This window comes from Scophthalmus maximus, chromosome 21, assembly GCF_022379125.1.
Source record: "Scophthalmus maximus strain ysfricsl-2021 chromosome 21, ASM2237912v1, whole genome shotgun sequence".
In the NCBI taxonomy this organism is placed as follows: Eukaryota; Metazoa; Chordata; class Actinopteri; order Pleuronectiformes; family Scophthalmidae; genus Scophthalmus; species Scophthalmus maximus.
The window spans coordinates 3,108,827-3,122,791 of record NC_061535.1 but is presented as its reverse complement, the minus strand read 5'-3'; the positions used below and the strand labels follow the sequence as shown (position 1 = coordinate 3,122,791).

Sequence of the window (13,965 nt, the reverse complement as noted above, 5' to 3'; positions counted from 1 at the left end):
GCGTCGGGCTGAATTACATTGATACAAATATGGTTCTGTTTTAATGTTACAATCGTAATATAACCGTACATACATATGTATGTGAAATGAGCACAAACGCCCCCCGTTATTGCGACTGCGTGTATTGGTATGATTCAGTGTCATGGCGTCCTGAGTTGTATGGACGTCTTTCTCTTCGCCTTGCTACGGACGATATCAGATACTTGAAAGAAACACAACAATTTTCTTCGTTTCACTTGAGCATAAACCGTTGTCGTGCTGCCATAAGTCGCCATGGCTGGGAGCAGCACTGCGCAGAAAACGTGGGACATGTCGAACAGCATGCAGGAAGTCCAGAGCATAGACGAGATTTACAAGTACGACAAAAAGCAACAACAAGAAATCCTCGCGGCGAAGCCATGGACGAAGGAGTGAGTGATCGCGAGGGTCGTGTGGTGTCGATGCATTTGATCTATGTAGTATTGAGTACGGGGTTTTCACTGTTTAATTCTGGTGTCGGGTGTTATGTCACGGTTCACTTGGTAAACATATTCGTTGCGTGGCCATGAACTAGCAGTTGTTTGTCGTCGGTACTGCAGCTAACTGGGTGGTGTGTATTCACAGATGCTCCCACTAGATCAAAGCTGATGTACCTAATATTGTGTCACTTTCTGTTTGACCCCCCCACAGCCACCACTACTTCAAGTACTGCAAGATCTCCGCGTTGGCCCTGCTGAAGATGGTGATGCACGCCAGGTCCGGGGGGAACCTGGAGGTGATGGGCCTGATGCTGGGGAAGGTCGACGGCGAGACCATGATCATCATGGACAGCTTCGCCCTGCCGGTGGAGGGCACCGAGACCCGGGTCAACGCTCAGGCCGCAGCGTACGAGTACATGGCGGCCTACATCGAAAACGCCAAACAGGTCTGACTCTTGACTTCCACTCACCTCCAGTGGACCAACCTCTCCTCTGTTCAAAGTTATGTTATGTTGCTATATATGTCTGAAGCTCTTATTAATAGAGCCCGACCGATATGGATTTTTGGGGGCCCGACGCCAATATCGATATTAGGGAGTGCAAGATTCCTGATACAGATACATCGGCCGATATATATATATATATATATATATTCTAAGATGTCTTTATCAAACCTTTATTACAAAGAAATTTAATTGAGGCTTTATATTTCAGTTTAACCATTAACTTTAGCATAAAAAAACTAATAGAAATGACGAAAACAACCAAATAAATAGAACTTGAATAAAAAAAAACCCATTAATTTTACCAACATTTTTAACATAAATGTACATTTAAAAGGCTCATCAGTTGGCCGATAATATCAATCAGGCTCCAAAAATATCGTCCGATACCGATATTTCTGTGAAAGGCTCATATCGGCCGATATTATTGGCCAACCGATATATCGGTCGGGCTCTAGTTATTCACCATATTTAAATATTGTGAGGGACTATTGTGAGATCAGACATACACTGACGGTACCTTTTTTTGTGCAACATGATCAGAGAATATGAATTTCTCTACCTTAACCTTCAAAAAAATCCCGTCATACGGTCTACTATTCAATTATGTTGTATTTTTGTATTCAGGCACTGCCTTGTAGGCACCGTCACAAAGCAATTAGCAGGACTACTGTAGGGAAACATTTTTATAAGGTTTTTGCATACATAAAATTAGAAGCATTGTGCTGTTAAAGGTCTTTAATTTGCTGGATTCGTCAGAAGCAGACATTCTCCTTTCTGGCTACTTTATTCATAAACTGTTTGTCAACTGGTCTTCCATAAAATATACCATATCACTATAAATAAATATGGCAGTATGACATTTTTAATACAGCGAGAGTGGATGGTTATCCATACTGTGCATCAATGTCTCAACAGTATTGTTCAATATTGTTTTTTTTAATTTCTGCTTGAGTCATAGCTCAAATGATCGTGCTATAGTATGCTTTCTGTCATGGTTGCCCTTGATATGTTTCTTCTCTGTAGCAATAATAATATTGAATCAATGTTTTCATATTTTGTTTTGTTTTCTATTTGTATTTTCAATATCTATTAGTGTATTGTGACCTAGTACAAGCTCCATGTCTCAAACAACAAACCTCTGTCTCCTCTCTCGTCCCTCAGGTCGGCCGGCTGGAGAACGCTATCGGCTGGTACCACAGTCACCCCGGCTATGGATGCTGGCTGTCGGGCATCGATGTCAGCACTCAGATGCTCAACCAGCAATTTCAGGAGCCCTTCGTGGCTGTTGTGGTAAGACAGGAAACAGTAACCCTTGTTATTTCAAGTCAAACACACGTGGTGTGCGCAGTGACTTTTCAACCGAGCCCCATTAAAGACGTATTCAGGAAATGAAGCTCTTTTCTTTCCAGGTCTGACAATACACGTTGCTGTGGGTGTAACTGAGAAGGGGGTCAGATTGTTGATGGATGAGTTGTAGGTTTCTGTGTAGTGCAGATGAATATTTTGCTATTGCAACCGTATATGCTATTTACACTTCATTTGGCTGAGCGGTGCTTAAATGCCACGGGCACGGTGTAATGAAGTGTGTGTGTTCAGCACACTGACAGCCACGGCAAAGGGTTCCTGGTGGCCAGATCTGAGTGGTCCCTGGAGATTCATACGCCCCTGACACTGTTTTCCTGTTCTACTGTATCTTGCTTCCTACAGATTGACCCCACTCGGACCATTTCTGCGGGGAAAGTCAACCTTGGCGCCTTCAGAACCTACCCAAAGGTAAAGCAAAGGCTTTATATAGCAGTAGTACGTGATCAAATAATGTGCTACTAATCCTTCTTTTGCTCTTGTGTTTTTGTTCATATTTAAAGTTCTTAATTGTATTAGTTATATGGCCTGTCTATCTCATCAATTGAGTCCTTGTTAGTGTAGTGATGACCTTGTGTCATTATAGGAAAGCTTTTTTTTCTGTTGTCATTTCTCAGCATTTTTAATCTTTTGGATTTTCAGGGTTACAAACCTCCCGATGAAGGACCCTCAGAATATCAGACAATTCCTCTGAACAAGATTGAAGACTTTGGTGTACACTGTAAACAGTGAGTATATTATTTACGTTGTTACCATATTGAATACCAACATAACACACACATTATGTAAATGGAATGCTTCCCTTGATTGCTGTACTGTACTTCTTACTGTATGGCTGCATACTGTACATAGCTGATGTTTCTTTTAATTTTTTTTCTTAGGTATTACGCCTTGGAGGTCACTTACTTTAAGTCCTCCCTCGATAGAAAGCTGCTGGAACTCCTTTGGAATAAATATTGGGTCAATACTTTGAGCTCTTCCAGTCTCCTCACGGTGAGTAGGGCAACTCAAAAATGCCCGCTAATTGTTTGACATTTTGATTTATGGTTAATTATTACTCTATAACTCATTGAGACGTGCGGTCATCAGCCTGTGATCTCGTGATTTATTGCAGCCTCTAAGCAAAGCTCCTTTGTTTATTGATGTTAGTAATAAGCTCAATTTAAACTTTTGAACAAGGAATATATATAAGTATTGAAGTTGGACGTGAGTCAGCTGATACAGACGCTGTTGCGATTCAACGTGGATCCTCTCCTCTCGCCCCGGGATTTCATTCTAAAGATCGAAAGCTCCTCATGTGAATTCCCATTGTGGCTGCAGTCAGTCTGTGCCGAGCTTGACTAAACAGTCTGAACAGGCATCGGGCTTATCCAAACAGTTGGCTCTTTTGGCATTCTGGATGAAGATGAATTGACTAGATGTCAAGAACGAGCTGCTCCATGGATGACGGGCTTTGTCAGTTGCTACACTGTCGCCCGAGTCGGGGCCCCCCGTGTCATTGTGTTTTAATTACCTTTTCCACTCAAAACATGGCCTCACCTTAAGCAAACTTTCCTCTGACTTCTTTTCATTCACCACGACACACAAAGTGATCCTACAGCTTTTTACACCGATTTTAGTTGTCAATTCTGCAAAGAAACCTTGTTCTTTGTGGGAAATCTGTTATCTAGCTTTTGTTCTCAAATTGTGCATGAATTGGCTTCTGTCTGTCTGTCTGTCTGTCTGTGTGTGTGTGTGTGTGTGTGTGTGTGTGTGTGTGTGTGTGTGTGTGTGTGTGTGTGTGTGTGTGTGTGTGTGTGTGTGTGTGTGTGTGTGTGTGTGTGTGTGTGTGTGTGTGTGTGTGTGTGTGTGTGTGTGTGTGTGTGTGCGCGCTGGATGGTCAGAATTCGGACTACACCACAGGCCAGGTGTTTGACCTGTCGGAGAAGCTGGAGCAGTCGGAGGCTCAGCTGGGCAGAGGCAGCTTCATGCTGGGGCTGGACACACATGACAGGAAGTCTGAGGACAAACTGGCCAAAGCGACACGTGACAGGTAAATGTTTTTCTTTAAAAAAAAATGTGGCCACCATGATGTCAGTGCTGTCTGTGGCTGCAGCCTGCTTCCCCATTGTTTCCTCTATACTGAACATCCTAAAAAGAAATTAGTAGATGGTTTAACTTTTATCTAATTTCATCATATTTTGTTACCACAGTGATGTAAAGTATTTGTTTATAATACATTCTAGTCTTTATGTTAATTATAACCCAATATCACAATGCTTCCATTATTATTTAACATAATCATTTAATGAAATTCTTGCTTGTTTCTTTTAATTTCAGACTTTTGTTCAACGTTTGATTCAGGACCACAACCCAATTATTGTTTAATATATAATAATCTGCAGATTATGTGATCCACAAATCAAATAATCTTTTTGTATATAAATTGTCAGATAACAATGAAAAATACCCAAAGAGGTTGAGTTTACAGTGGTATAAAATGAAAGAGTGATTCAAACAAGCAATCAATTATTTAATAATAAAAAATAATGGTTAATGATGAATTTTCCGTCAATGGACTTATTGACTCATCTTTTAACCATTTTATGGTCTGTGGCGTAGGGCTGCAACTAACGGTTATTTTCATTGTCAATATTTTTCTTGATTAATCGATTAGTTGTTTGGTCCACAAAATGATGAAAAATGTCGATCGTGTTTCCCGAAACCCAAGATGATGTTTTGTTTTCCTCACACACCAAAGATATTTAGTTTTACTGTCATAGAGGAGCAAAGACATTCACATTTAAGAAGCTGAAATCATAGAATTTAGATTTTTTCTTTTATAAAAATTACTATTAATTTAGCAGCAGCTTATTAATCAATTAATCAATTAACTGTTGCAGCTCTGCTGTGGAGTTGTTTAAACCATGTAACATTAGTACTTTCCAATTTATTTGACCTTCTAATGTTGACTAAATATCTTTGTGGTTCAAACCAAACAAAAGATCAACCAAACTCAGTTTCTTAATACGTTTATTAACAGTATTTTTAGTAATATCTGATTCACAAGAAGAGACAAATGACTACAAACAATACTTCCACTTTTTACTGCTGTTAGAAATCTCCCAGTGACGATATCCAGTATAGATGTTACATCTCTGTATGCTGTATCTGTTTAGCTTGGGGTAATTATAAATTACTAATCTCCATTTTTCTCTGTGCTTTGTTTATAGCTGCAAGACGACCATCGAGGCGATCCACGGCCTGATGTCTCAGGTCATTAAGGACAAACTCTTCAACCAAATCAACACATCAGGCAATTGAACCTGAGCTCCAAGCTGATGTGGATCTCTCCTGGAAATGTTTTTCTTGTGCATGTTTCGCACTTACTGGTTTATGGTTTGACTGCTAAGATTATCTCTTGGGAGTGCTTTTTTATTCAAATTTTTTTTTCTTCGAAGTAGCTAAGGACCCCCCCCCCCCTCCAAAAAATAAAAAATACAGAATGCAAATAGTCTATGTATTTCTTACTTTTTAAAACCAAATTAGATGAGTTTATTTAGGTCTGTATTATGCAACATGAGAAAATACTGTATCTGGGAAATTGAAGAATTTCACTGGGGTATAGATTTGACATTTGTCTTCACGTATTCAGTCCTATGTAGATATAATACAGATTCCTACGGTGCACTGCGTTATTGTTTCCCTTCATGCTCTGTCTGTGGCCCAAAAAATATTTTTTTTACACATAGGACCTGTATTCTGCTGCAGCCCAGCATTTACTTACAACACCACGGTCACATTTAACACGCAGCCCGACCGAGGAGCAGTCAAAGTCAGTAAGGCGCAGTCTGTGACAGCGTTACATAATGGAACAACAAATTCACGTTTCTGCACAGGCTCAGAGGGAATCGGCTGCCATGTATGGGACGTCTCTGCGGAGTCACTCCCAAGCAAAGTTTGGCTCTCCGTGGTACACAGTCCGGCGGAGTGGCCGGTCCGTCAGCTGGTGGTGTGGCAGTGATGCAGTGCAGAAACAGAAGCCGCACACACTGGAGTCTATTCACCCGACGCGTCTGCTCTCCATCGGAGCAGACACACCAACTCTCTGCCTCTTTTTTTTTTTCTACAGACAGCTGCTGTGGCCTGGGTTTGTGTCACGTCTTTTTTTTCATGATATTGTAATGGCTAAATGTATATTTTTGATGTCATGTGTTGCAAAGGGGAGAGTCCCAGTGGGGCAGAGGAGGTGTCTGTTTTGTCTCATGTGCATGAGCTCTGGCACCACTTCTTTTAATGATTTTCTAAAGGCGAGTCTTTAAATTGAGGGTGTTCAGTAGTGCTTTAGGAAAAGCAAACTTATTATATTATATTTAATGCAATTTTGGACTTTTTTAAAATCGTAATACAGGTTTACAGGCCCAGATGGTCTCACTGAAGAGCCAATGTCTTTTTGCCAGATATTTAAATATATTACATGGATGACTGTCACAGTGCTGAGAAAATATTTAGAGTATGCACTTTTAAAATAGTTCTGACTAATGTTCGGTCTTTCATGGTGATTTAAGAACTGCGAAAACATGTTGAACTCGTTGTAGACATGGAAATATCGTGATTATCACCAGATGGACATTTGTATGCATGACTTAAGGTGGGATAGGAACATGTATGTTAATTCGAATCAAGTCAAATTGTGGGCAGCCAAAAAAGTCCATTAGCCGTGGATTTCTTTTTACTTTCGCCTTTTAACATTAAGCAATTCTGTTATGACAAAGTACGTTCGCCATTAATATATTTTTTTTAAAGAATTTGGGAGCCTGGAGGTGCTGGACTTCCTCTCAGGCGTGTGGTCCCGCATGAGTGGCGGCGGGTCACTCCCTCACAGGAAACCCAGGTCATGGCATGATGTGGATTAACAATGCAGGGGTCACTGGGAGAGAAGAGTGTGGTGGTCCTGACATGCTATCCCCTCAGTTTCCCTTTACTATCTTAGAGATGCGGAATTCTACCTGACAACAGCAATGAACTGAATTTTGATTGTTGTTTTTGTTGTTGTTGTTTTTTCCCCCACCAAGGCAGGCGAAGCCTTTTCAAGCCTCTTTGATGGCTGTATGACCTCACACCGTGACGTCATCCACGACAGGCAAAACCCCGGACCGTCTTCATTCAGTTAATACACAGAGAATCTCAAACTGAATGTAGTTTTATTGTCATCACGTAAGGCTCTTTTTCCTTCTTTTTTTTACCCTCACATTTCTGAGGAGGCGCTGTCTCCCTTGCCTCCCCCACGACGGTGACCTCGACAGATAGACAGACACGTGGACGTGTAGTAGGTTGGAGAAATGCCCTCTTAGCTGCAAAAAAGAGACGCAAGTAAGAAAATATGCTTTGCAGACACTTTAAGAGTCCAGTGGATATGATTTGGATTCACGTGTATTATTAGAGCCAAATTTTTATTTTTACTTGTTACTTTTTAAAAAAAAAAAAGAATTTTAAATCCCACTTTGCAACAACACTATTTTGTAGTGTTGTTGCAATCTACAAAATAGTTGAACTCCTAAAATATAGTAAATATATTTCCAAAGCATTATTGTGGGGTTTTATAATAATAGAGCAGCGTTTCAGTAGCCACTCCCTTTCGTCAAGCCCACTAATTATCAATTTTTTGTTGTTGTTGTTTTGAAGATTTTCAGTTTAGCAACTAAAATACAAACAGCAGAGATATTTGCTCACTTCCGGTTCGCCGGTGTTGGTCACTGGCTCGCTGCTTCCGCGGTTTCCACGGCAACGGCGTTCCTATGGCCCCAAACAGAGCGGCCTCACTTGACTCTGTTCTCCGCGTTGCACCTTCGCAGAAGTTCGCAATCGACCCGAGAGGTAGGAGGGTTCGGTTCATGTCGCACACGTTCACATATCCACCACAAACAGTGAGGACATTCACGCTACACTTAGTTATAGAAGAAGACGCCAACGAGTCAGCTATGACAGCTTTTAAGCTAGCCCTAAAGTTAGCCTACTTATATCATGTAATGTAACCCGGGGCAATGTTAAATTCATAATACACTTCCTTTTTTCCTGGGGCTTCTCCAACTAAATGCGGAAGTCGTCACCATCTTCCTCTGGTTATTAACAACAATGGCCTCGCGGACCGGACGTAACGCTGACTCCCCTCGGGAGTGTCGCACTTTGTCTGACAGTGATAAACTGCTTGTTCCCAAGAGACTCTCCCCGAGGATGTGTGAGTTCAGCCCAGTCCGATGGCTCCTGTCCATACTGCAGCTCTGCCCGATCGATCAGGGCCTCTCGTCTCCCCTCAACCTCGGCCCCTTCGCCTCGAGATCAAGTGTGGAAAAGACCTGCTGCTGTCCTGTCACACCTCTCACCCATCCTCTCTACCGACTACACTCACTGACTGCTGTAGCACACATGGCAGATTAAGAGGTGGTGTTATAATAATGCCCATTCGTATAATGAAACAAGTGTCAGGTCAAGATAACATACAAGGCCCATGGGTGCTGAATTCCCCCTGCTTGGGGGAATCGACCACTCAAACACAGATTGAGATCAGCAAGTTTCCTCAAGAGCAGTGGTGTTTTTTTATGATCATTAATTATCCCTAATTGTGAATTGACAGTTATGTTTTAGGGCCATTTACAGTTCGGTGCAAGGTCAATGTTTGTCATTTCTGATCACAAACGCCGAGGCAATTTGCCACTAATAGATAAGTTAACACTGGTCTTTTTCCTGCTCAAATGTGTCCGTTTTTTTCCCCTCGCAGTCAGACAGCCGGTGTCACTGCTGCGGGCTCCGCGCTTGGCCGACGCTGAAAAGGATCCTCTCTGAAGGGGCGTCTGTGATGAGCCACCATGGCCCAGCTGAACGTGAACCTGATCGCTAAATCCAGAAACCACTTCAAAAAGAAACAGGGCCTCCCGGAGTACCTCAGGACGCTTACACACCTTCACTTTTCCAGCAAGAATATTGAAGATATCGTAAGTGTCCACTGTTGAACTGTAAGTGTTTTTGATTCCTGTGCCTTTCTGACTCTTATGTGCCTCCACATTTTTAAAATTTCATTTTCAGGGTGATATCTCCACGTGCAGAAACCTCACAGTCCTTTACCTGTACGACAACCAGATCACAGACATTTGCAACCTGGGCTTTGCCTCCAACCTCACCCACCTGTACATGCAGAACAACAGCATCGCTCACATAGACAACCTCTCCAATCTGCGGATGCTTTCCAAACTGTAAGTAGACAGGTTTAACTGATTGTTTTTTTATCATGGACCTCGCATTAAAGTTCCTGTAAACGTGTTTGTGTGTGTGGTTTATTTTGGTCACTGCAGGTATCTCAGTGGAAACAGGATTGCGGTGGTGGAGGGCTTAGAGCGGCTGACTGAGCTCAAGGAGCTTCATCTGGAGAACCAGAAGCTGGCACCAGGGGAGAAGTTGCTCTTTGACCCCAGGACTCTCCTCTCACTTGCTGTATGACCTATTTTTACCCTGTTCAGCACAAATGTAGTATGAGGAGGGGGTGAGAGAAAAAAGGTCCATACACACTTAAAATAGATATATTTTTTGAAGTAATCAAAAGCTCAGAGAAAAGCCCCATTGGAACTCTTTATACAAAAGGATGTGTGTGGTGCATCAACCCGGTAGGTTATCACACCGAGTGTAAAAGAGCTCAGATTTCTCAGAGACGAGTGATCCGCGTAAAAGCAATCTTGCGCTGGGTTTGATGATGTCAAAGAGACCCTCTGTTGCTCCCTCTGGTCTGACAAATCAGTTGGCTCTGTTTGCTTCGTTTTCTGGCCCGGGCCATGGATAAACACACCAAAAAGTCTCAGCTTCTTGTTTGTTTTGATAATTAAAGAAATTGCTGTGCAAATTTAAAGAGTTCCAGCTTTTTTTTTTATAAATGCGCCGTTGCAGAACTTCAAAAACCGAGGTGAATGTTTAGCAGCGGCACTATCTCAAGTGCGATTTAGACGTGGTCTTAGTGGTCCGGGCGTATGAAGAGGGCAAATGTATATGCCTAATCCAAATGGATCGAAAACAAAGAAAAAGATAGAAACTTTACCATGAAGTTTACATTTATTTTGGGCACAGACACAAATATTATTTCTCTCAGAAGCTGTTGTTTAAAAGAAATGCTCAGATGAATAGGATGTTGTAGACAGTAGTGTTAACTTTGAGTGTGTCCACAATAAATACATGTTAATGTACTTTGTGCTTGCCTTTTTCTGGGAAGTTGTGCTACGTTTGTTTAAATAACAGTATATTGTTGAAGTGTAGCTTGATGAAGCTTGATGTTCTCCTTCTCCACCTCCTCCTCTCTTGGGGCTTCTTCATAGTCCACAATACAATGTTTATTAGTAATATTCTGCCATTGTGCGTTAACTGTATGAAATGAAATCTGATTTCTTTGCACAGGGATCTCTCTGTGTCCTGAACATCAATAACAACAAAATGGATGATGTCAGGGACCTGGCGGTGCTGAAGAAACTCCACAGTTTCACTGCAGCTGACAATAAATTGCGCAACACGGAGGTAAGCATAAGATTCAGGTGTCTGTGAAACGAGTTGCAATTCAAGAATCCGTGTCCAGTGTGACAGAGCTGGACACTGACTGTGTGCCGTGCACTGTAAAGTCAAAGCAAACAGCACCACATTAAAGTCAACACAACACGTATTAGTTGATCAAGTTGTCGTTAATATTGTTCTGCAGCTTTCTGCTGTGATGCGTGAAATGATATGGAGAGCAGGGTCCTAAAAAACCAAATCCTGCAAATCCTGCCCGTAAGGTTCCCAGTCTCCATGACTTGCACAGGGTCAGAATTATTCAACAAATCAACCAGCCCTTTCCCCCCTGAGACTTTCCTCGCTGACAGCTTTAAACAAGCACAAGTTTCTCCTTTTCCTTAGGAGGCTGTTTTTTTTTTCCTCTCCGCCTTAGAATCCTCCGTTTGATACCCTAAACCGCCGCTACTTCACTTCATGGGAGATTCATCCGAGGCAGAGATATGATTTATGCTCGCTCCCTTCGTTTGAAAATGATCTGCCTGTTTTTTTAAGGCTCATTCTCTGATAGCAAGCTATTTTTCTGTTTGTGAATTGATCTGTTAACAGAAAAAGGTTGAGGTCTTCATTTAAAAGGGATTCGAGTAGTATTTAACGCCCAGATGACACATTGAAAGCACTTGATAATTGACTACTTTGCTGGGGCTAGTTTCTCAGCACAAACGATCGGCTTTTGAGAATGTTGATGCAGGTAATTGTTGTACACGTGTCATTTTTTTGCAGATATCTCCTATAATTTATACAACCCATCTGCCACTATTGATTCTGCAAAGACAGCACTCCAAAGGATCAGTCCCTTCTTCTGCGCCGTTCGGTCAGAATCCAGAGAAACCGTTATGGATTTTTTAAAATAGATTATGACAGGCAGTCAGCCCGGGGTGACAAATGGGGAGCGTCTTCAGAGGCCGTTAGCTGTGCACAGGGCAGAGAGGACAGGGGAATCGAAGCCCTGGTCAAATACAGGTTCATAACTGGCCCATCATTAGTCCAGGCGAGCGAGCCGGCCAAGCTCAGTGAGTATGCAGCCTTTGCCGTTCTCCACACCCCCGCGTTGGGGGCAATTTGGGGCTGGGCTGCTCTTCGGCGAGGGCCTTCTGAGTGACGGCCCTGACACGATCATTTATCAAAGCCTGGGAGCGCGCGGCGCTCGGGGGTCCCCTCTGAACTGATTGCAGCACGGGCTGGAAAAGTGGAAGCGCTTTGGCCAAGACAGGAAGGCAATGAACAATCAGAGCGTGTCCAGAGAGTATTCATATTTCCAGGCTTGGATTAATGTGCCTTTAGATAAACATACAACTGCAGGCAACTGGCTGGAGGAGCCAATCTCACAACGCCCCCAGGAGAAAACTTGTAGTTACATGACACCGGCGACACTGTTTATTAAAATAGACTGATGTGTTGTTTATGTACTTTCCCCCGGCCCTTGTACTTCACATTACCATTCGCCTTCACAGCGTCTTTAAAAGGTTTATTCTGATGTATGTCTCTGATTAGTTATCATATTGGAAAAATGTGTTCAAATATGTTGTTCACTGTTAAGTCACCGAGCGTGGCATTTAAAACGTTAGCGGTTGAAACAAAAACAAAACACGTGATCTCTCTTTTTCTGGTGCATTGTTCAGGAGTTGGAGGATGTGATTGGAGTCTGGCCTCAGCTGCTTCAGCTGGACCTGAGAGGAAACCCTGTGTGTAAAACACCAAAGTACAGAGACCGCCTGATCACCGCATGCACCAGCCTCGGTAAAAAAATCACTCATTGTCTCACTCAATGGCATCCTCACTTGTTAAACCAAAATACACAATCAAAATAAGTATTTGTTTTCATCCTTTACACAATTTTGCAGAAGTTTTTGATGGAAGGGAAATTAAAGAGATGACCAGACAGTTCCTCGTCAACTGGAAAGCATCCAAAGACGGCAAGAAGAAAAAGAACAACACACACATGCTGGCTGGACTGTCAACAGGTGAGTCACTGAACTCTGAACTTTTTTTAATTGTCACGCTCTTTATTCACCATCCTTGATGCATGGCCACATCTTGGATTTGATGTGTGTATTGATTATTTAAGAACATATCAACAATATGGATACTCTCTGTAATGAGAAATAGCTACAACAGCTTTACGTTAAACTGTATTTTTAAAGGCTTTCGTGGTGGTTTTTCTTGTTGTTACCACGTTCATCATTCTTCACTCATTATGCTGGGTTAGTTTTTTTTTTACACATTTCACAGTTTTACTCTGACTTTGTTTACACTCCAGATGACTTGAACACAGGTCTGAGTCCACATCCTGGTCACGTCTACAGCCACGCCAGCATGCAGAGGTGGAGGCCATAGCAGTCTCTCAGGCCCCGTGTCGTGGATCAAACAGAGCTCAGTAAACGTGGGTGCACATTTTTTGACTGAATTCTTATCGTTGTATCTATTAAATCATATACCACCAGCTGTTGCGCAGAATGTACATGCTACATCATAGTGCTGTGAATCGCCATTAAAAATGTACTCAAATTTAAGCTGAAGAAATTGTAGGAGAACAGTTCTGTGATTGCTGAACCATAATCTGATCATTTTCGATCTTATCCAATCTCTTAGGGCTGACGTGAAATATTCCTGAGTGGGCTTCGGAGTAATGTGGCTGATGAACTCTCCACCCCCACAGCTCAGGACTAACAGTGCTGCAACTTTATTGAGACTCTGTGGTCATAACAGCTGCATATCTTTTCTACTATATATTTTATGTTTACTATATATTTTGCAAGTTAGTGACATCCACTTGGTGTGAGGTCCATTGCTCTGTAGAGGCACTGCAGTATCCTCGACCTTTAGTGGATTATGTGCTTTATCTGTTTTCAAAATAAATTACATTTCTACGGTCACAACAAGTGCAAATGTTAAGATGTTATCATTGTTACAAATGTAGGTCAATACGGATGATATCGCTTACACTTAGGCAGAAAACAATAAACAATGAATTAATATTTTTTTTTGCACACCTTTCTGTCAGTTGGTTCATCTATATATTTATCTGGGTGTGAGGATATGAGTAAGTTATACAACTCAAACTAGCTGTTATGGTT

General features: G+C 42.0%; 2 protein-coding genes across 5 annotated transcripts; both read left to right on the top strand.

Moving 5' to 3' along the window:
• The first annotated feature begins 10 nt into the window (after positions 1-10).
• Positions 11-7,347, top strand: cops5 (COP9 signalosome subunit 5). The gene is made up of 8 exons (XM_035619886.2): positions 11-410; positions 670-904; positions 2,126-2,254; positions 2,672-2,737; positions 2,969-3,054; positions 3,208-3,319; positions 4,210-4,358; positions 5,539-7,347. Exons 1-8 carry the CDS (start codon positions 274-276, stop codon positions 5,627-5,629), a joined length of 1,005 nt encoding a protein of 334 aa, XP_035475779.1. The 5' UTR covers positions 11-273; the 3' UTR covers positions 5,630-7,347.
• Positions 7,348-7,499: 152 nt separating this feature from the next.
• On the top strand, positions 7,500-13,868 carry ppp1r42 (protein phosphatase 1, regulatory subunit 42). 4 transcript variants are annotated; one of them, XM_035619889.2, is made up of 9 exons: positions 7,500-7,522; positions 9,084-9,297; positions 9,389-9,555; positions 9,655-9,793; positions 10,742-10,858; positions 12,511-12,628; positions 12,733-12,852; positions 13,149-13,271; positions 13,481-13,868. In XM_035619889.2, the coding sequence occupies exons 2-8, from the start codon at positions 9,172-9,174 to the stop codon at positions 13,223-13,225; spliced, it is 864 nt and encodes a 287-aa protein (XP_035475782.1). In that variant the 5' UTR covers positions 7,500-7,522; positions 9,084-9,171; the 3' UTR covers positions 13,226-13,271; positions 13,481-13,868. The 4 variants fall into 4 exon arrangements, with proteins under 4 accessions (XP_035475782.1, XP_035475781.1, XP_035475780.1 ...); XM_035619888.2 differs by lacking the exon at positions 7,500-7,522 and adding an exon at positions 7,529-7,678; XM_035619887.2 differs by lacking the exon at positions 7,500-7,522 and adding an exon at positions 8,025-8,182.
• The last annotated feature ends 97 nt before the right edge of the window (positions 13,869-13,965 follow it).